The sequence below is a fragment of the Mobula hypostoma genome, chromosome 18, assembly GCF_963921235.1.
Source record: "Mobula hypostoma chromosome 18, sMobHyp1.1, whole genome shotgun sequence".
NCBI classification, from domain to species: domain Eukaryota; kingdom Metazoa; phylum Chordata; class Chondrichthyes; order Myliobatiformes; family Myliobatidae; genus Mobula; species Mobula hypostoma.
In genome coordinates, this window is record NC_086114.1 from 26164360 (window position 1) to 26186094 (window position 21735).

The 21735-nt window shown below is 39.6% G+C and overlaps 2 protein-coding genes across 10 annotated transcripts in view; one reads left to right on the top strand and one right to left on the bottom strand.

The window, feature by feature from the left end:
* Nucleotides 1-4005: 4005 nt before the first annotated feature.
* Nucleotides 4006-21503, bottom strand: pitx3 (paired-like homeodomain 3). 4 transcript variants are annotated; one of them, XM_063070617.1, is made up of 4 exons: nucleotides 21378-21503; nucleotides 14579-14719; nucleotides 7297-7502; nucleotides 4006-5382 (listed from the first exon to the last, which is right to left on the bottom strand). In XM_063070617.1, the coding sequence occupies exons 1-4, from the start codon at nucleotides 21460-21462 to the stop codon at nucleotides 4819-4821; spliced, it is 996 nt and encodes a 331-aa protein (XP_062926687.1). In that variant the 5' UTR covers nucleotides 21463-21503; the 3' UTR covers nucleotides 4006-4818. The 4 variants fall into 4 exon arrangements, with proteins under 4 accessions (XP_062926687.1, XP_062926689.1, XP_062926688.1 ...); XM_063070619.1 differs by having other exon boundaries at nucleotides 21373-21467; XM_063070618.1 differs by lacking the exon at nucleotides 21378-21503 and adding an exon at nucleotides 20272-20423.
* Nucleotides 20644-21735, top strand: part of gbf1 (golgi brefeldin A resistant guanine nucleotide exchange factor 1) — a 290587-nt gene continuing 289495 nt past the window's right edge. For 2 of the 6 annotated variants that reach the window (XM_063070609.1, XM_063070616.1), the window contains exon 1: nucleotides 21424-21504. The gene's annotated coding sequence lies outside the window, so the exon portion shown is untranslated. Of the gene's footprint in view, nucleotides 20857-21244; nucleotides 21505-21735 lie in introns of those variants that run through there. The other 4 variants (XM_063070614.1, XM_063070615.1, XM_063070611.1 and 1 more) reach the window with 4 other exon arrangements.

A 21735-nucleotide genomic window follows, 5' to 3' on the forward strand; every position in this document is an offset into this window, starting at 1 on the left:
TCTAGGGAATCAGGACATAACGGTTCCGGTCCGAAATAGAGACAAAAATGCTGGAGATACTCAACAAGCTAGCCAGCATTTGTGGAGAGAGAAAATCACTTAACGTTTAACGGTTCAAGACGAAAACGTTTCAACAGAACTGAGCAAAAAAAAGCAACACACACAAAATGCTGGTGGAACGCAGCAGGCCAGGCAGCATCTATAGGAAGAAGTACCCTGTGTAGTCGACGTTTCGGGCCGAGACCCTTCGTCGGTTGTCTGTTAGGAATGTCAACCTTGGAGAAGTTTAAAAACAAGAGGAAAGCGCTGGAGGAACTCAGCAGGCCGGGCAGCATCTATGGAAAAAAATAAGTCGTCCACGTTTCGGGCCGAGACCCTTCATCGGGAGAAGTTCTCCGTGCTCCAGCAGCGTTTCCCACGTATCCTGTCCTTCCCTTTCAGACCCGTGATATCTACTCGAAATTGAGCCAAACGATGGGCAGCCGGTGTTCATCCGGCTTCGTTCTCTGCAGATATTACTGGAGCATTTGAAACATGTGTTTGTTTCCTACGCTACTGACCAGATTCACGCTCACCTTATGTGCTCTCCTACCTCAAGCAGCAACACTAGCGCCGTATAAACTTCATGTCAAAACTCAAATAATTTTCTCGTTAGAAGTGTTTTTTTTTAATCACAAGCACAAGAGATCCTATAGATGCTGAAAATCCAACGTAACATACACAAAATTCAGGAGGAACCCAGCGTCTATGGGAAGGAATAAAGAGTTGACGTTTCGAGCCGAACCTTTCACCAGGACCTTTACCTTTAACTTTGTCTTTGTCAACCACCATAAATTTAGAACTGAAAACGCTTAGAATGCTCGGCAGATCTTTAGAGAGAGAAACAGATCCGGATCATGAAGGGTCTCTGCCCGAAACGTCGACTCTATATTCATCTCCATAGATGCTGCCTGACCTGCCGATTTCCACCAGCATTTTGTGTGTCTTACACTGATTTCTATCTGTTTCTAACTCGACAGCGACAAGGCGGGTCGTTCTGGCTGGAAGTGAATAAAAACGACTGAAGTTGCTGAAAGTCAGAGAGAGAGAAAAATAGAACACACTGAAAACACTCACCAGGTTCAAGCAACAAGCGTGGCGAAAGAAACATTTTTGGTCAGTGACCCTTCGTCAAAGCTCAGTATTTCTGGAAGAGACGTGGGAGTGAATTAAAGATAATTTGAAAGTTAAAAATACAAACGCTGGAAATCTGAAGTAAAATCTGAGAAAAACTAACGATTCGCTCTAAATCGTTTACTGATTCTTTCTCCAATAACATCTATAAGCATTTTTAGCTCTTACCTAATGCTGGTAAGACTTTCCTTAGACAACGTCTGCGGGAAAGGAACTTGGGAGGTAACACTTATTTTTGAGAACTGGTTCTACTGTAAAGACAAATCAATGAGTAAAGTTTCCTGTTTATTTTTCATTTGCTCTGTTTCCCTCGCACCGTCTACAGACGTAAGAGGACAGTATAATTGCAGTCTCTTTTTGCACCATTGACATACCAACGCCGAAAGTGCGAGCTGAACTCTCCATGTTCACGGTGTGACCATTAGAGGTAACATCAAACGTCCATCTAAACCATTAAGGCTAGATGGTTTAAATGAGCATTTAAATAATTTTAAGATAATTATTTTAAAATAATAGTTATTTTAAAATTAAAAGCGCTTTTAATTATAACTATTTTAAAATTGGTGGCGACAGTTCAGTCCATCACAGACAAATACCTCCCCACCATTGAGCACATTTACAAGCAGAGGTCCCCAACCTTTCATGTGCCATGCACCAATACAATTAAGTAAAGAGTCCGTGGACCCCAGGAGGGGAAGCCATGTTTACAAGGAACGCTGCCATAAAAAAGCAGCGTCTATGATCAAGGAGCCCCACTATCCAGGCCATGCTCTTTTCTCATTATTACCATCAAGCAGGAGGCACAGGACCCTCAGGTCCCACAACACCAGGTTCTGGAGCAAGTACTGGATTACCCTTCAATCATTCGCTCCTGCACCGACATGGGAGATAACTTCACTCACCTCACTCTGAACTGATTCCACAACCTATAGACTAATTTTAAGCACTCAACAACTCGTGTGCTTAGTATTTTTTTTCTTATTTATTCATTTTTATTTGCACAATTTGTCTTCTTTTGCACATTCTCAGTCTTTGTGTATAGCTTTTCATAAATTGTATTTTATTTCTTTGCTTTCCTGTAAATGCTTGCAAGAAACTGAATCTCAAAATACTATACTATGACATATATGTACTGTGATCATATGTTTACTTTGAACTTTAAAACAAGGCGGTTGGAAAATTTTTCAATTAGACTTTCTCACCAAAACAATAATTGACCGTCATCATGCATTTAAAAAAACTGCAACCTCCGGTGGAATGTCTCGTCTAAGTATTTTAAGAACAGCTGCCATACCGTAGACTGGAATATAATCGGGCGCGGACTGGTTAACAAAAAGCACACACCTTCATGCTCAGAAAAATACAGGCAAAGAATCAAATGGTGGTGCTCAGATAAAGCGAACGGCAGAGAAAGCAATTCCAACCAGATTACATGCAAACCTTAAGGCGAGGGGGTGCTGCATCTTTGCGGCGGGCCGTCCTTCTGTCAATATCCTGGGGCATTATTCAAATAAAGATGTAAATTTGCTTCGTTGCCTTGCCGGGAATACCGGGAGCAAATCAGTGGAATCCTGGAGAGCAGTCAGCGTTCTCTCACATTGCAATTCGGACGTAATTAATCAGACAGGAAGTACTTGTGGTCTTTCAGTGCTACGACGGCACTATAAAAATACAGCTCTGTTTTATGCAAGCCCTGTATTTTTAACAAAATTGTAATGAAATTCCGTTATCATCCAGAAGGCTGTTCTATAGTATAATGATTCACCCTATGCGTTAGAAGATATTATAATTTGACCCAGTTAGATCTCGGCAGCAGATAAGAATTTTAAAATATGAACAACAAATTATCGTGAAACCATCAAAAAAGTCACTAATTTTCTGGGATATTATATTTGATCTATAATAATACAAATGACAAAATTGGTACGGACACAAGAAGAATAGATAATGCGTCCTTTCAACCGAATATTTGAATGTTATGTTTTGTTGTTTATCTAAATGAACATAAACGTTTAAGTAAATTCTCGTTTGTCAGATCAGCACATATTTGTTACCGTGATTGAAGGGTCAGGTTAAGTGTCAGGCTTTGTTTTGCAATTTCTCTTCAGGTTTCCCCAGTTCAACGACTCTGCAGAACATTGTTCCAAGTAGAGGAATGTTCAGCACTTTCTCCTCACGGGCCTGAATATCCTATAATAATAGGGCCTCCACTCTTTAAACGAGATATTTCACGTAATTTATGGCGCCGGTTCTCGGTGTGTGGCAGTCATAGAGAATTCACCGCGGATTACTGTCCTGCCTTCTTACAGGATCTAGGGAATCACTGCAGTAAATAATGCACATTTTATCACTACTTCATGCGGGTGTGTTTGTTCTGGATTCTGACACGCAAAATATTCTCCCCTTCACTTCAATACGAGCAAGCCAAGAGTTTCGGAAAGATAAAGCTTCCTTTCAGGCTCAGATGTAAAATAAAGGAAAATAGTTTCAGCCCAGATCGTTGTAAAAAAAAACAAATCAATTAATTTTCACACTGAAGCATAAATAAAATTTAAGTAAACGTGTTTACATACATAAATTTTACAAATTTTTCATTTTGTGATTAATGAACCAATTGGTGGTCTCCGTGGCAACATGGTAACTAGGGCGGTTACATAAGAGGTGGCTTTTACGACGACGTGGCTCCCCTTGGCGTCCTATTCTTTGAGATAAAATTAAATGAGATGTTTTCAGAATTTTTTGTGGATTGTTATTGAAACCCTGATTCACGCAATATAGTCGTCTTATAGGGTTCCAGCAATGAAATAACGTACACACACATTGTAGAATCTGTTTATTAAGCGTTAGACAGTGTGCAAATCAAGCTGTCTTTTCTGTAAACTTTGGGCTTTTGGAAAAAAAGTTGCGCACAGTAGATTAGAATGAGAAACACTATAGCTGTCAGCTTCAAGCGACAAGTCAAACCGTTACAAATATGAGAATCGGACAAATTAAAAAAAAACACACACACACACACAGAAAATGATTATAACGGCCTACAGAGAATCGAAGATCACAAGTGAAGATGTACTGTGGGGGGTGCGGTCTAAGAATTAACGATTGATGTGCTAAATGTAAAAAATAAAAGGTCTCGGTTGATACAGAGAAATGACACCGGGTGAAGTATCACAAGATGCGGGGATATAGGACTGGAGCTGTGCACTGATATACAGCAGTGAATAATTCACCGCAGTCAGTCTGTACGTTCCTAATCTAACCAAGGCGCGACAGATACTCGTAGGTCTGCTGTTAGAGGACATGCGTTCTTTTTACATGTTAAAACACTATACAGATAATTAATTCACATACAAAAAGGAAAACAAGAAAAGTTCATTATATACATTATATCCCGCGTTACAACCTACAAGCCGGGGTTGTAATGGCATGCATATTTTGGATTGTATATTAATATTAGCAAATATTTGTCTACAACAGTTATGTATATAACACTCTTTCGTGAAAGCTTTCTAAACGGGTTCAAATGAAAGAGAATGTTGTCTTCTCGTGTGAACGGATATCGTTTTAGCCAGCTCTGTCGAGGGGCTGGTAACATACATTGATGGTCATATTTGGGCTTAACCGAATTGGTTTAAAAAGAAATAAAACTCATACAGGTCTGTCCACAGCATATTGACACGGACTTAGGTTAGACACTTGGTTCTGGACTCCTGGGTAACCGAAATTGGCGTGTTGCTTGGCCTTGAGCCTCAGACTGGCGAGACTGGAGTTACAGGTGTCCCGATACATGTAAGGGTTGGCACTCGATGCGTAAGGGCAGGCGCCGGCAGACATGGCCGAGTTGAGGGAGGGGCCGTTGAGGTTATTCAGATTGCTTAAATTATTCAGGCTGGTTCCCGGAACCCCAGTGACGGCCGAAGGGACCATGGAGGTCGGCATGGTCATGGAGGAGATGGAGCTGGGGGGAGAGAACATGGGCTGTGTGGACAGGGGACTAACGTTCATCGAGTTGAAGAATTGAAAGCTCTTGGCCGAAAGAGGGCTGGTCGTCAAACTCTTGGTGGCCCAGTTATTATAGGAATAGCCGGAGTACATATCGTCGTAAGGTTGCATAAGTCCGTTAAACTGTGCGCCAAAGCCATTTTTACAAAACTCGGCCTGTTGATTGCGTTCTCTCTTCCTCCACTTGGCCCTGCGATTCTTAAACCATACCTGGAACAGAAAGATGTCATTAAATGTAGCCTACCCCAGGGGTATGTGTGTGTGTGTGTGTGTGTGTGTGTGTGTGTGTGTACGTGTGTGTTTCTGTATCATTTCCATGATAAACAATGCTGACACAAGGTGTCAACCCGAAACATCAGCTGCTCCCTTCCCCCACGGATGCTGCTTGACCAGCTGAGATTATTCGCTTCCCTCTAAACAGATTTCAATTTATTTGACCCATATTCATTCATATTCGATGTCATCAAAAGTCAACCAGTCAGACCTCGTGTCTTACCTCTCCACATATTAAATATTGGTAATAATTGGACAATATTTTATTGTGTAAGAACAGAAAAAGCGTCTATTCCCAACCAAAGCAGACGCGGCAAAATAAATAAATATATAATTCATTCATTACAGAAGGCGCCCATCGTGAAAATGCTATCCAATTAGCCCCACTTTTTTTTGTCTTTTTTTATACCCCTTCTTGCTTTTCTTTTTAAATATTTATCCCCTTTGAAAGTTACGCTTGAATCTATTTTCATTTACCGCCCATGCTTTCCGATCACAGCTTGTTGCTTAAAACGAAACAGTTCTCTCATCTGTCTCTAATACAGCCCAAATCTGATTTCCAGCTCGGTTGTCAAAATAACATGGTGATGGAATGATGCAGCTGGAATAATTTCTGATCCACGTAACTGCTTGCATGGAATGAATGCGAGTTTTCTCGCAAGATGTCAACACTGAATAATTCTTGTATGTTCATGCTCATATATTGACCACCACTAAGATAAGACAGACAGCCCATTCGCTGAAAGGCAAAATTAATGGTGTTCCCTCATTTAAAGCGCGTGGCTAATAACACGTATAGTCATCAACACACTCAAAATGCCGGAGGAACTCAACAGTCTAGGCAGCAGACCCTTCAGGATTCGGCCCGAAACGTCGACTGTATTCTTTTCCATAGATGCTGCCTGGCCTGCTGAGTTCCCTCAGTATTTTGTGTGTGTTGCTTTGATTTCCAGCATCTGCAGATCTTCTCTTGTTTGTGGCATTAATAGTGATAGTCGCTAATAGCAAATCTGAACGTTTAGTTCAATCTACGGCTTTGAGATTCATTTGGTGAATGCTCCAATAATACGCTGGGCTTGGAGATCCTGCAAAATACTCGGTATTTCTTAACTCCTAATTTCTTTGCCGATGGGTGTTATGCTTAGAGTTAGATTTATAAATGGAGAAATGAAATCAAATAGCCGATTTATAGCCAAATATGTCACTTTTTAAATAATTCATGGTTCAAAGAGTTCGATAAATGCCAACTTTTAAGTATTTGTGGAACACAAATTGTGAAGTTTATAAATCGTGATACTGGTTGATACAGCAAATTATAACATGTTTTGCTTAGAACTGTCCATCTCGGTATTGTAAGTGGCGATGAAATGAAGCGGGAATTGGTGATATAGTGCTTTGGGCAACTTTTGCATCGGCTACCGATTCTGGATCAAGCATGTTTTCTTCAGAATGAATTATGTCCACTGACCAGTATAGTCTTGGAATCCGGTGTGTAATTAGGATTTGGTAAGTTGATGGGATCAGATATGTCTTTGGATCAGTTATATATATCTTTCGGATGGGGAATGTCTTCGAGATCAGTTGCTATATTTGGATACCCTCCTCTTTTCTGTTTCTCTATCTGATATATGGAGTCTTCATTCTAGCAAGGAACAATCTGTCCAATGTGTGTTATGACGATAAATTGAATGGAGCTCATTATTCATTCTAAGTTTAAATTAGCCCTTCAGTCAAGCCAACCTTACTGTCAATAAAAAAAAAGTTGGAAACTGAAACAGAAAGGCAAATGCTGCAATTTTTCACCAGGGACAAACCGAGTTAACATTTCAGGTCAATGACCTTTCGTCTTACCCTCACTCGTGCCTCTGTTAAGTTTGTCCACACAGCGATCTCTTCTCTGGTTGACATATCGGGATAGCGATTTCTTTGAAACGTTGCCTCGAGCTCCTGAAGTTGTTGGCTTGTGAAATGTGTCCGTTGGCGTCTCTGTTTCTTCTTGATTGTGGGATCCTTTGAATCCGAATCATCGGTCTGATTTTGCTGCGATTTCTCATTATCTGCAAAGTAGATATAAGAGTCTAAATTAATCGCCATTTTTCCCCTTCATCTTCGACCTTATAAACAGGCAATTCCGAAACACTCCTATCAATCCAACTGTTTATTTTGTGCATTTTTGATAAATACAATACAATGAAATGCGTGCACACACACACACACACACACAGAGAAAACACACTAAATGTAATTCCCCCATCCCCATATAACAGCAATACCATTCTGTATTTCTGACAAGTTTGCGGTTCAATTTGTTTTTTTTTCCTGCGTTTCGTGGGCGCATAGACTCCCCCGCCCAAAATAAAAGCCACATTCAAATTTCTCCGAAAATTCAGCAAAGCACGAAAATTGAACTGGAACGTGTCTGGCTGAGTTGAAGTTACCAATTGAAACATACGACTTCAAGCGATGGAGATTATGGGACGCCAGTACTGCGGCTTGGAACCAAAAACTCGTTTTCGCTCTCCCGAAATATTGGCTCTAACTCGTTGCTGTTTTAACTGTTTTGTTCACCCGATCCATTCTGACCAGATTGCAGGTGAGTACTTTTAAAGGCCATATTTATTTTACTTCGACTTGACGTCATTTGAAATACTGATTTAAAGTAGATTAAAGAAAGTTAAAACGTTAATTACCTTTCACCTCCAACCCCCATCACCCCTCCTCCCTCTGCAGAACAGTTAATCACAGATACATGGCGAGAGGCAAATACGACCTTGTTTTATAAACAATCTCCCTGAAGCGAGCACTTTTTAACAGATTGGGATTTTTTTTTAATCCAGGTGTCTACGATGTTCCTACCTGGACATTGACTGTTCGGGATGCCAGTTAGATCTCTCAGATGATCGCCGTATTGTCCTTTCGGGACCCGAAGCATGTGGACATTAGATAACATTGCAGTGCTGAACACCAAGCAAATAAATCTCAAATCTAGTTTATCTCCCACCAAAACAGTTGGGGGCCAATTTGCCTTAAAACGCGCCTTGTTCTGTATAGCTTCCCAAGCCAATAAGCCTCTCGCAATCCCTGGACCCCACAGAGAGCATCAATTTAGTTGCAAGTAAATCCCCAGCTCAGACAAGCTGACAAGGCCAGGTATGAGGACCCCCTAGTTGTCACCTTGCTTTTAACTCTTGTTTGTTAAAGGCTTAGCTTCTGGGCGGTTATAAATGGGCAACAGATGAACCTTCAGACCCTCCTTGCTTAGAGGGCAGGGACGTCTAGGCGGATCCGTTGGTGATGCAAGATGTATGTAAGCTGACACAGGAAGCCGGTCAGAACCTCTGAGCATCCTCAAAGTGCAAAAAAAAATCCACATCAGACAAAAGGGTAGACAATTTAGAATAACCAGAGCACCGAGGCTTTTTTTTCGACTCTGGAATGGATTAGCTGAAGATTGAAAGAGAATATAGCCAACATCGACGGAATATTGTAAGTTAAGTTTTCGAAGGCACATATAAGTCTGACAAGGCACATACAAGTCTTCAAAAAAATTATGGTTTAGCTATTCCTGTGCAGCGAACAACTCCTGTTTATTGACGATTTGTTAAATTAATTGAGGGAATCCTGCACTTTATTTTTAACGTTAAGTTTATTGGATCTAAGACATTTGAAATTGTAAGGTTTGATCTTATTTCTTCAATTACTCATCCCAAAGAGCTGATCAAATTAGTAGCTCCGAATAAGCGGGCAATGATATTAATTTATATTAAGCGATTGTAAATTCATAAAAGATCTCTCTCGTCCCGAGCCAAAGACAAACGACAAGCAATATTAATGGGGTTGTTGTGGCTTTTAAATCCAGAAGTCAAACTATAAAATGTTACAGAATTAAAAACTTCCTGAGGAGAAAAGTGTATTGAGTTTTTTTGTGGAATTGGGGGAGGGTTCGTTAAATGCCTTTCTGTTTTGAGCCGTGTGTCTATACTTATCGTTCTCACGTTTAGAAGGAACCCACTGTACGCACACATTGAATAAATATACACCTACTTTGGAAGTAAATGTTATTACCCATCCCTTCACGTAGATCGGTATTTTCACGTAGATCAGGCATTTAAAAAAATTTATACACGACAAGAGTACAGAAAGAAAATTAGCATGGGAAACTTATGCTTGTTGCTTCCACGCATTGGATCTGTACCGATTGCGGGTCGACCCTATCCGAGTCGTGCTTAAACTGGGGAATGGAATAGAAAAATGAACTTTTGTCTCCAGTTGAGAAATTCATTATTGACTAATTACACACTATTTTTCGCCGAGGTTATCCTCGCTGCTGATCAGTTGAGCCCATTCTGGTTAAAATGTAAACCCTGCTGGGCAGGTGGATTTTATGACATCAGAAGTCACGTCGTATCAGCAAAAGGTGCGAAATCTCCTAAGGTGATTTAACTTCCAAATAGTTTATGGTGAAAGTCCTTTCGGTATCACGTAAAACATTTACAGGTTGGAATGACTGCGACTTCAATAGTTATACTCCTATCGTCTTTCTCTGCAATAGTAGAATCTCGCCCGAATCGCTTTAATGTCTTTAGGTTTGATATTTCAGTTATATCAAAGTTCCTTCGGAGAAGAAAACGAAACCCACATCCGAGTATCTGCGATGGAAATCTCTCAGTATAGTATTACAGAAAGCGAGTGTATAATTCACAGTGTATAATTACCATATTTTATATATGTATGATTGGGGGATAAAATCTTTTAAATACTGTATTCCTACATGATAATTTCCCTGGTTTGTGATTATTTGAATACTCCGATAAAGACACTTCTTGCTTACTACTTGCTCCCTTCTCTGTAAGTGTGCTCTCACTCTCGAGACCGGTTCTGGTTAGTTCTCATTAACTGAAGGCTATTCCAACTCCATTATCGTTTTCGCATTCCAATCTCTTTGTGGATGTACTGTATACGAGCTATTAATCTACATGAAAAGCGCAACAAGGAGAACTAAAGTGAACACGGATCCAATAATAAAGTGTTTGATTAAAATAATCGCCGCTTTATATTGTTTGTGTCTCTGCTATTAGCCGTAGGCTTTAAACGTTGGTCTTCGCACCATCGCAAGAATGTTTTTTTTAAATTTAAGGTTGCGAAATTCAGCAGCTCTATTTATAACTATAATAAATAAAATTTATAGTATGTAGCTAACATAAATTATCATAGAAAAGACAGATCGTTAAGGAACGAGTTTGCGGCTAATCGTTGTGTACCGTTGATTGTGCAGGTTTATGCTTGAGAAAAAACAGACGTGCCACTTTAATAAACTTTAATTAAAATTGTACAGATATAATCATGGAGTTTAAAAACGGGAGGTATATCTCTCTCAAAAATATTCATCGCAAAATGTATTTTTAAGGAAAATAATTCACAGCAAAGGGGATGCCCAGATTTTCATAATAGCTGAAACAAGTACTGTATGTGCGAATCCTGTAAATCTAATCCCAGCATTACAACACAGAATGATTAATTATTACGTTTTATCACGGCCTAAAAGTATATAACTGAATTGCTTGAGATGAAAAACCTAAATATTAGAGTTCACTCCCTCCTCCTCTCTTTCTCTCCTTCTTTCTCTCTCTCTTTCTCTTTCAGTCTCAGATTATAGGAATGAACTTCTTGCTGTTCAATAGGTTTAAAATTGGGAATATGTGAAAACGCTTTTCATTAATTTAACCACAGTGACACATACAGCAATTCCTCGAGTCATGTCTGGACCTGACCCTCAAAAAACCTTAATATAAACATTTATTGATTTATAGACGTTAGAAAGAATTATGTACAGTACTTATTGCAATTTTCTCAAGACGTAACATTTTGCCTTGTTGCTCCTTCTTTGGAAAAAAGCATTGACTTCTTACACATGCGATTTTGTGGCAATATATTCACCATCACTCTTTTTTCTCCGTAATTTTATAACATATATAAGCACCGGCGCCCAGAAATAAATATGAGAAGAATGTACATTTATATGTGTCATTTGGGATCACAGAATGCAATACCGAAAAATGACCTACAAAACAATCCATATTGTTTCGGTTATATCGATTCCTTGTAAATGACTATCTGTTTATTAGAATATATCTACTCATTATATGAATCATCTTACAATTATTTTTAGGGCTCGGTAACGAACGTGGTATCGCAACAGATATTCACTCTGATTTTAATGTTCCTTTCGTGTACTGAACTATAAATTTAGGTAATGTCAACAGAGTGTCCACGCAGTTTCAAACACACACAAACACACACACACACACACACACACACACACACACAACACACACACACACACATAAACACACACACACACACACACACACACACACACACACGCGCCAAATCCTCAGACCAATTCCCGGATATATTGAAAACATGCAAGGGATCGAACGCAAGTCTTATCTATCCACTGCTAAAATTGATCTGCAAATATCATAAGATAGTCAATACTTCAGTGGCTCGAATATATAAAAACAAACAGCAAGCCTTATGCCCATATCAGCGCAAGATATGAGGGCCTATTGGCTGACATGGATAAAATTGATTTCAAGTGGAAAATGTGACAGTACACCGCTTGTAATCTAGCCCCACAAGCCCCCTTCACACACACACTCTCTTTCTCTCTATTTTTTTTAGCTTTTTCGCTTTCTTCTCGTCTCACTTTTCTCTTTTTTTTGTGTGTGTGCTCAGAGCTCCAACAAATAAAGATGTGACTGATCTGTCAGTGAAAGATTAGCTTTTGGAAAGTAAATATTTTGATGGTTTTTAAACAGAGAGCCCATTGCGTGCCAGATCGCGGCGCCGTCAATCCCTTTTTAATCAACTTGTTCCAATTCAATTTAAAAAATCCCACTTCCAAAGCCGGGAACTGCGGGGTTTGCCACTTTCTTCTCACCTCACGACCTGGCATTGGGAAGGGGAGGGGGCGATGGGGAGGGAGGGAGGAAAATATCCAAAACGCGGCACTGAGTTTTGCAACCGGAAATGATCTGCTCTGGTTTGATCTTTGTTGAAGTGTATGCTTTATACTTCTCATGAATTCTGCTTAATCCTCAATCAAACTAGGGAGACGGTTCCCCAAAGGGGAAAAAAGACGGCCTGCTCGACCCCGCAAGCAGTCCACTGCATAAACTTATAATATAAAGGAGGGTTTCTTGCAAACAGTGCAAACTTTGACCTTTGTTTAGTGGAAACCAGCTGGCCATGTTTGGAATATGTTGCTTTTGAAGTTTTTAGGAAGGGGAGTAATTATTTTACCTTCACGTTTCTCCAAAATACTTGACCAATTGTTCCTTAACAATAAGCATCTATCTTTTTTTTTCCCGGAGAAGAAAAGAATTTAAGTTTACTTGCTTAATGAGAAACCTAATAACGTTGAGTGAGTTCTCAATTGTTTTGAATGGAACTCTGGTTTGCACATTGGAATGGAATGGAATAATTTTAAAATAATTTTGGGCGACTGTGTAAGCTTTCGGGAAATACTTGCACTTGCGATTGCTCTCCGTTTTAATTAACATTGTCAGGGAGATAAATAAAATAGACATAGTTCAAATGGCCTGGAGCGGAGGGGTGGGGTTGGGGAGAGAGAATCGCTGGAAACTTTCGTCGGTAAGAAAATGTGAATTCAACGAAACTAACGCATCTGCGCAAAATAGCGTTGGTGGGGTGCAAACTACCCTAGAGATCCGTAAACAGACATAATAATGCGTACCGTGTTTTTTTCCCGGGATATTCGCATTTTTTAGGCCGAGATTTACCCTACTTTGCATCTGGTGTCTTTATCCAAACCTATTCCTGGGGGTAGTCGTGTTGGCGGGGGGGGGGGGGGGGCTCTTAGGTTTAAATACATCTCAGTCACGTTCCTCCTTGCCACTAGATCGAGTAACAATGTAATGAATTTAACCATGTACGCCGTTTATCGAACCAATAACCTGCGATTTATATTTTTGTTTAACGCAGTAGTAGTTTTGCTACGGAGTGTGATCATATATAGAATGGCGAGTCATACGACAATTCAAATTTCTGCAAATTATTCAATAAATATCTATTTTTATATTCCCAGTATCGCGTGTAAAACGTATTGTTACACTAAACAATATTTATCATTCATGGCATGACAGTTGCGATTTTACTGTTATGGGAATAAACATTTTGTTGACTGATTGTAACATTTAACCATTCAATTTTTAATGTTGCAATCTCTGGTAAATCCAAAGCAATTTTCTCTAAAACAGAAATGCTAAACTGGTTCGAACCCTTAGTCACTTGAGAGATTGTACAAGAGACATTGATACACTCTATCTAAAAATACTGCCGATGAAACGTTAAATCAGCGAGTAATTGTATCTACAAGTTCCAAGATCTTGTTATATTATTTCTCAATAAGCGATTCACAAACGACTGACCAAAATAAGAACCTGTTTCAATGCAGGCCCCTAACACTAACAGCGATTCTTTCGCTGACTTTGTTGTATTGCTCAGAAATAAGCAACCGTTGTTCTCTCCTTTTGCTTAATCTAGAACTACTTGGCGCGCTGAAATTGACCTCAGACTGATGTTAGGTACAATGAAACCTAGTCGAGTCACAGTGTTAAATTAATATTGTGATAAGGAGCCAGTTCATTCCACCACTTAATCCAACAGAATCTCCGCTTTCAATTTGCTTTCTTTCTGAATTTTAGTTGTAATCCGATCGATTGAAAGGCATGGTCACTTGCAGTTTTATGAGAACCCACGGCCAGATTATCAAAATCTTTGTTTAAAATTTGACAGTCGGAGGCAGATCAGAAGGGAAGTGACAAACGCAGTCGATAATGTTCATTGAGAACAATGAACCTCCGTTAGTCGGTTCGCCGAGGGCCTTTTATAACCCAAGCAACCGCCAGAGGTCGCAGAATCCAATGTCAACCGTGCTTTCTAATCATTGACGCTACTTAGCTGTAGGACATCATTTCTTCCAAATTATCAACCTTTCTGAATTTTATTCTGGGGAAATTGGTCAGCTCTCGCCTTCTTTTCTTCCGCCACTCTTTCCCACCCTTGTCTCTGAAAAGCCGCGAGTGCAGTTAAAATATAATTAACTCACCGCTGCTATCCTGGTGTGCTTTGCAGATGGGCTCTCTTTGTGGGGTCCCGGAATCCGAGAGAGTCATAGGGCTGTGATCTGGAGCGTCCGAGTCGGTCAAAACCCCGCTCGACAGGTTATATTCCATTCGATGTGCTGGAACTGCAAAAATTAAACGTAATTCAGGTTTCCGTCAATAAACATGTGCAAATCCAGCCTAAACAAAGACTCAATCTGCTTCATGGGCATCTAGCCTTTGTTGGGACTGTTAAAATGTTAGTTAAAATCTTCACCTGAGAATTAATCATATTTTAAAAATCTATCACTTGGAATAGAGTTAACACCATGCGTTACGCCATATTTCTGGTTTGGAGTTTACATCTCGTTCTCGAAAGAAGGATGGCCATTATACCGTCGTTATTGCTTAACACAATCCTATTCGTTCTCACTCCTTAATTCTTCTTAATCTTTCTCGTTCTAGTTACTACTATTCACGGCGGAGCCTTCGTCAGAGAGAAGTTGAAATGGGAGGGTCTCCCATTCTGCGCAAATCGCGGCGAGAATCACTAACCAATTTATTTCCTTATCAATAACCATTATCTTTAACTTTTTCAAATATCACACAAGGTCAATGAATATAATTACGTTTCTATTATAACATGACTTTCTTCACTGCGGTTCACAAAATTACCCGCTTTCCTATGAAAACGAGATTTTATCCCAACCTACAAGCGCCGAACTCTATTAAATATGCTTCCTTGTTAAAGTGGCTCTCTTTGGACCATATTCCGCATTTCACGATACGATTATGGAAATAATCTGACGAAACTTATTGTAATTGTAATTAAACGTGGCGTTAAATTTGATAAATAGTGGTCGAAGAGTTGTTGTACCCCCCCCTTACGTTTTTGTAGTATTAAGAAAGCAGATTTGTTCCTCTTATAATGGCGAATCTTGTCTTCAAGGGCATGTGTCAATATAGTTTGTCTACTGGACGATGGATTCCGTGATATAATTTATTGGGTATTAATCATCTTGAAATGTTGTTTTTGACATGATACAAAAAAAACGCAGTGGTTTCCACAAATATATAAACTTAGACAGCTATCGGCGGTAATCTCCAAGTAGTTCCAATGTCTGAGGTGAAATATAGATGACAGTCTTGATTAGGAACAATGCATTCAACTAATGGAACTTTTGGTTTATTTAGTGCATTATAGGGCGACAAAGCATTTCACGCATCTTCCCTGACAATTAGACAAGAGAGCAACATTGTGCTGTTTAGTGAAACTTTATTGCAAAGACAAGAGCTTTAAAGTTCCTTCGAAACAGACTACAAGTTAATGAAATCACATCTATCTGGCTCACATTTTAAATATTATATAAAAAGCATGCATTCATCGTTGTCCCGATGAAGGGTCTCGGCCCGAAACGTCGACTGTTTATTTTCTCTCATAGATGCTGCCTGGCCTGCTGAGTTCCTCTAGCATGTTCTGTGAACTTCGTTCATACACTGCCTGCTCAGAATTTCAGGCCCCATTAAAGCGTTTCAAGAAATGAAACCGTTAGTACTTCTGCAATGCGATTTTCATGGTTTGACTTGTTCCTAACTAACTTCAATGACGCGGATATTCCTGCTTAGTACTACGTTTTTTGTTTGTTTCCTGGCAGCATTATTTTCATTCGCTTCTTCCATATTCCTCCCTCGGCCAGTTTAAGATTTAAGTATTAACAGTTGTCTGTGAAAATCAGCACATTATATTCGCACCTTGTTTCAAAACTTTAAGATTATTTGAACACATCTCAACTAACGCCACTTACACTGAAATTCTGGATCAGGATATCTGATAGAGCAATGTCGTCTTAATATTGGGGAAGAGGGTTGAAGTGGGGGTTCTAATTATGTGGTATCTATAACCCAAACTTAGCTTTTGATTAAAGCGCCGAGTGCAAAAAAAAACACACCGGTTTAATATATCTTTCAATCCTCGAAGTCAGGTGCCCCCATCTGCAAGTAAAGACATGATTTTATACAATATCTTCTATCTTCTACGGAGGAAAGAGAGAGAGAGAGAGAGAGAGAGAGAGAGAGAGAGAGACAGACAGACAGAGAAAAGAGAGAGGGAGAGGGAGAGAGAGAGGTGGGGGTGAAACAGAGAGAGACATAAACGCGCCGTGAATTAATTTCTTGGATTAAGATTTGATTAAGATGTGTGTCAATTTGCCGTCCCATAACTTATTAAGATGCAGCGGTTCCAGGTCTGTCCCTATATATACATTTAGATATAGATATAGAGGGAGCAGATGGAATTTTGACGGAATGTTTGTAGATGATAATTTCAGCTCTTCTGCCCCCATTTGCATCTGATTGCATCTGTCAGGCGCATTTTCTTTCTCCAGAACTGCCTGTCTCGGGATGGGTGGGGGGATGTCGGGTCATGTAGATCAGCAACAGCTTCATTTAATTCCAAGTCACATTTATTATCCAATCTGTTTGGTCGCATTAATATTCAATATAGAGTCGAGTCGGAGCTTTATTCGTGTTCTTGGGCGTTGTGGAGTTAATTTAATGCACTAAAATAAGATTTTGTCCCACCGTGTGTTGTACAATAGTGGGCACTTTCAGCGGTTCAAACCAGAGTGTCACCAGTCAGTTTAAAAACAGCAATATTTAGGTGTGTGTAGCCAAGTCTCTGAAAATACACTTTAACCTGGAAATTCAAAGTTAATTCACTGACTGAGCAATTGTGGAGTAATTTCTCTTCGGTAACCTACAAGAAAGTAAACGTCTGTAGTGGGTATTTAATACGACCTTTTCGGTGCATTGTTTACCATATACTTATTTTCTCATTTTTCCCAAAAAAAACGGTCCAGTGAGTGATTCCTAGCTCGAGTCTGAAAGCATTGTACAGTATGTTCCAGATGTACACAATCACATACCATTAACGACCTTCTATGTCCAATATCTGTCCATCATTCCAACTTAACAGAGCCAGAGAGGCGAAGGAGGCTGATTTAGGAATGTTACCAATTAATATAAACTGTTCTCCCTTGGTGTTGCTGCACCCCAAACACCGTCGCGGGGGGGGGGGGGGGTTGGGTTATCTATTGAATAGAAGACGTCTGAAATGGAACATGAGCCCATGTGGATTTCATAATTAATATTAATCTAATAACCGGCGTTACCTTTTGTTATTAGACAGCAGGTTCTTTATATTTGTGTCGTGTATAGAACTAATAACATTTAGATAATTTGGCCTATCAGTCATGAAGCATTTCTTTTTAAATCGAAAAAAATTGCATCTCAGTCGTAAATAACAGAATGTTTCTTATTTCGGCGGAGCAATGTTTAATACATCGGCGAATCATGTTTGACTTTTGATTATATTATGCTCAAAAGCTAACTGTCGCTAACATAACTCTTTTGACATTTCACAAAGCGCTGTTTTTTTTTATCACCCGGGCAGTAACTCATATGCAAAATATAGGACAGACCGCGTGATTAATTTTGTGAAATAATTTACATGCTATTCCTTTATTTATTTCTAACGATCTGTTTTTTTAACGCGAACAGAGAATTTCGTTAAATATCGGTATTACAATCCACCCGGGGAAATGTTTCTTGTGACGAATTCGTTACAGTTTTTATTTATCTTGTTCAGACCTGCTCGTTTACACAGTTATTTATTTCTAAACGTTTACTTTAACATCCGTTTCTATAGAAATGAATTGTTACAAGCTATTGGTACAATATTATTATTAAACTGACGCTTTTACGTTTTTAAACATTAGCCGGCCGCCTCCTATAATGTTTTGATTCTGTGCATACTGAGAAATACAACTATGCCGAGACACTTACCGTTCATGCTTGTAAAAAAACAGCTTTGCAATTAAGTAAAATGCTAAGTATATCTTCTCGTAAAACGCAGAGCTTGCGCACGCAGGGTCATTGCAATGTGTATTTAAAATTGGGATTGGTAAAGGCGTTCTACCAACCCCAACCCCTCCTTTTTTAAATAGAACAAATGCCGGTGTTGTCTCTAGTAGTTTCTCCAAGCTGAATGTTCCCTCTAGCAGTAAATGTGTGGAAAGTCTGCGGATCTTATACAGGGTCTCCCGTGGCTCGAGAGCACCTGCTAGCCATCAATTTTCCAACCGAACCTACCCCGCACAATCGTGAAAGATTTCTTTTGTTCACCGTCCAGCCGCACGCGGACAGCAGAATATATTTATATGTTATTTGAAGAAGCTATTACTCCTTTTCGGGCCTACCTGGAATAGATATGAAGGTAAGTGTCAGAAACCAACCCGCCCTACCTCTCATGAATCTGTTCAATAAGCCTTGGAATTCACCCGAAATAAGACAGCTGCTCCATCCACGACAGACAACCCCATTAATTACGCGAAGGAAGACAAAAATGTTTTACAACTGCTTAAAAAAAGCCATACATTTTAAAACTACTTCAGCTGAATTTTATTTCTTAGTCTTTACATATTTTAATAACGGTATAAAATTCTTCAGCCCGACACCAGTTTTTAAAAATAGAGATTTTAGTAAACTCATGTCAGAAGGCAATAATCATTCAAATCCTGGTCGCGAGTCTGGCGGCCCTTGTATATAAGATGGAAGAATGTACACTGGTTGATTCGCAGCTGCCCATTTTCAGGAAGGGTGACATAATTTCAAGAGAATGTTACTTTTGAACGAACATCACTCTTCGCACGTCCATGAAACAACAAAGCAACTTATTTAATGAAATTTATTGGGGTTTAACATCACAACTATTTTGCAAACTTCTTTATCTGATCAGTTCTGACATATTTATGATGTTTATTATAACATTTCAAAAAGGCACACTTATGTTATTGAGGCTGACTTCTTTTCTGACACATTGGTTTTCTTCATACAAATTTTGTGTCTGGAAACCGGTTCCTAGTTGTTCACAGTGTTCTCTTGACCCAAGAATAAAATGACAGTTCCCATTCTAAACCTGTTTCTGGTTATGTACTCAAATAATTGGACGGGGATCGTAAAATCGCTTCCTTCCTGCTGTCACTATATTTCTTTCCAGAATATATTGGACTTGACACGCGGAACAGATCGGTCCGGCCATGACAGTATTAGGCACTGAGAGGTTTGGTATGCAATTAAAAAAAAACAATGCATTTGCAAACATTTTTAAATTTTACCCGCTTGCCAAGAGATGTGAAATTCTCCTCCAGTCTAAATGGAGAAAGCGTTGTAAACCGTGTTTCATTAATCATGCTCAAAATATCCTCCTGTTAACACGTCTCCGATCGCAAACCCTGAGCATGAGGGAATGGGTCATTCAGGCTTTACGGGGAGTAATACAGAGATGAAGTCGCGCTGTTGGTTCACTGCTGATAGGGTCAGGCTTCAAAAATAGTACTGCAAGAACTCCCCAAAAAGCTGTGAATTCAACCACCGGAGAACCACACACACACACACACACACACACACAGAGTGGCCCAAACCTCTGCCTAAAATACATTTAATGCGCGCTACAGCTGAGCTACGTATCATGGATTAAGGGGGATTTCCTGTTTAAGAAATAATGCATGAAATTCTACATAATATAGCTACAAATATTAATTGTTGAGATATACAATACAGGCAAAGGGCAAGGCAACTCGCGAGAAAACAGAATCTCAAACATTTATCAATGAGAATGTCGATACCAATAATCACTTACAGTAAATCCCTCTTTAAATGATTAAATCCGGGGATAGGATAAGTTTACCGAAGATTAGAGGTTCCCGGAGCTGTTAGAATTAAGAGTTCCTTCGAAAACACGCGGAAGGTCCTTGCAGTTGCTCGGAGAGTCTCAGCGAAACCCAAGCTATGCGATCCCATTTGCTGGAAGGATTGATTTTATGCCAATATCATCGGCTGCTACGAAACGACTCGACCACTGTGTGAGCGGAAAGGTCCAGCCCACCGGAGTACACTATGTCCCAGCTACCGCCCCCACCCTTCCCCGCCCCCACCTCACCCATCCCTGATTCATTCAGAAGAGTTTAGGGAGATTGGATTGGATCTCTGAATACGAGTCCATCGGGCCTGAACATTAACAAGTTCACAATAGGGGTAAAATGGCTACTTCTGGACCGAGCATCGACTTCTTGCAGATAATAAAACGCTTGCTGTGCAACTCTTCTCCTTCAGAGTCTCGCGCCGTTATGAAGAGTGTTTTAGAAAATTAATTATTTAAAATGTAAACTCTGGATCAAGCGATAAAAGAAACTTGCATCTCAACTGCTCTCCCAGGGGACAGCCGGTAGGCGCATGTTGAATATCGCATGGTGCATATTCCCAAGTATAAGGGCTTGGCAAAGTCAAAAGTTTCTAGTCAGTACTATTCTTGAATGTTCTTTGCTAACGTGATTTAAATTAATTGGAAATAAGTAACACACTGACGCTTGATATAAAATGCAAACCAACTAAACGTGGCCTGAAACTTTCATCTGATTTAGTTTCACTTGGCGCACTTTAATATAGGATTTTGTTCGCAAAATGATTCACACTGCCATATACCTTTTGTCATACTGGAAAGGACCTGTAAATGTATTTTCATGTCAAAACAACCGACATCGCGGTGTAAAGAATTACTTACATTCGGGCAGCATATTTCACACTATATTTACGACGTCCCAGAATACTTATAGAATTTATGAACGATTTTAAGTGTCATAATATCGCAAAAACGCCGGCCAGTTTACACATAACAATGTTGTAGAAACAGAAATATGATACAGGTATTCTATTTTGTTAGTGTTTAAATTGAAATAGTTACACTACTTATGCTCTCTTTTTTTCTCTCCTCTCCGAAATAGTACGATGGGATCCGAAAGGCTGGATCTGTATCCCTACTGGGATTTTGCATCCAAGTATCTGGAGTGGGGTTGAAGCCCGATGAGGTGACGAGGTGAGCAGTGTTTGCAGTTCTTAGATTTATTCCACGAATATGCCTGTTCATTGTTTCTATTAGTGCATTACAAAAATGGCACGAGTAACATTTCATAATGTGCCACGTCATTCCCTTAAATGCCAACATTGATTGCACAGAGTTCAAGGTTCATTGTGGATTGAACAGAGTTCACAGCTGGGGCATTGGATAAAACATAAACAAAGAAACATCAATGCGAAAAGTGATCCT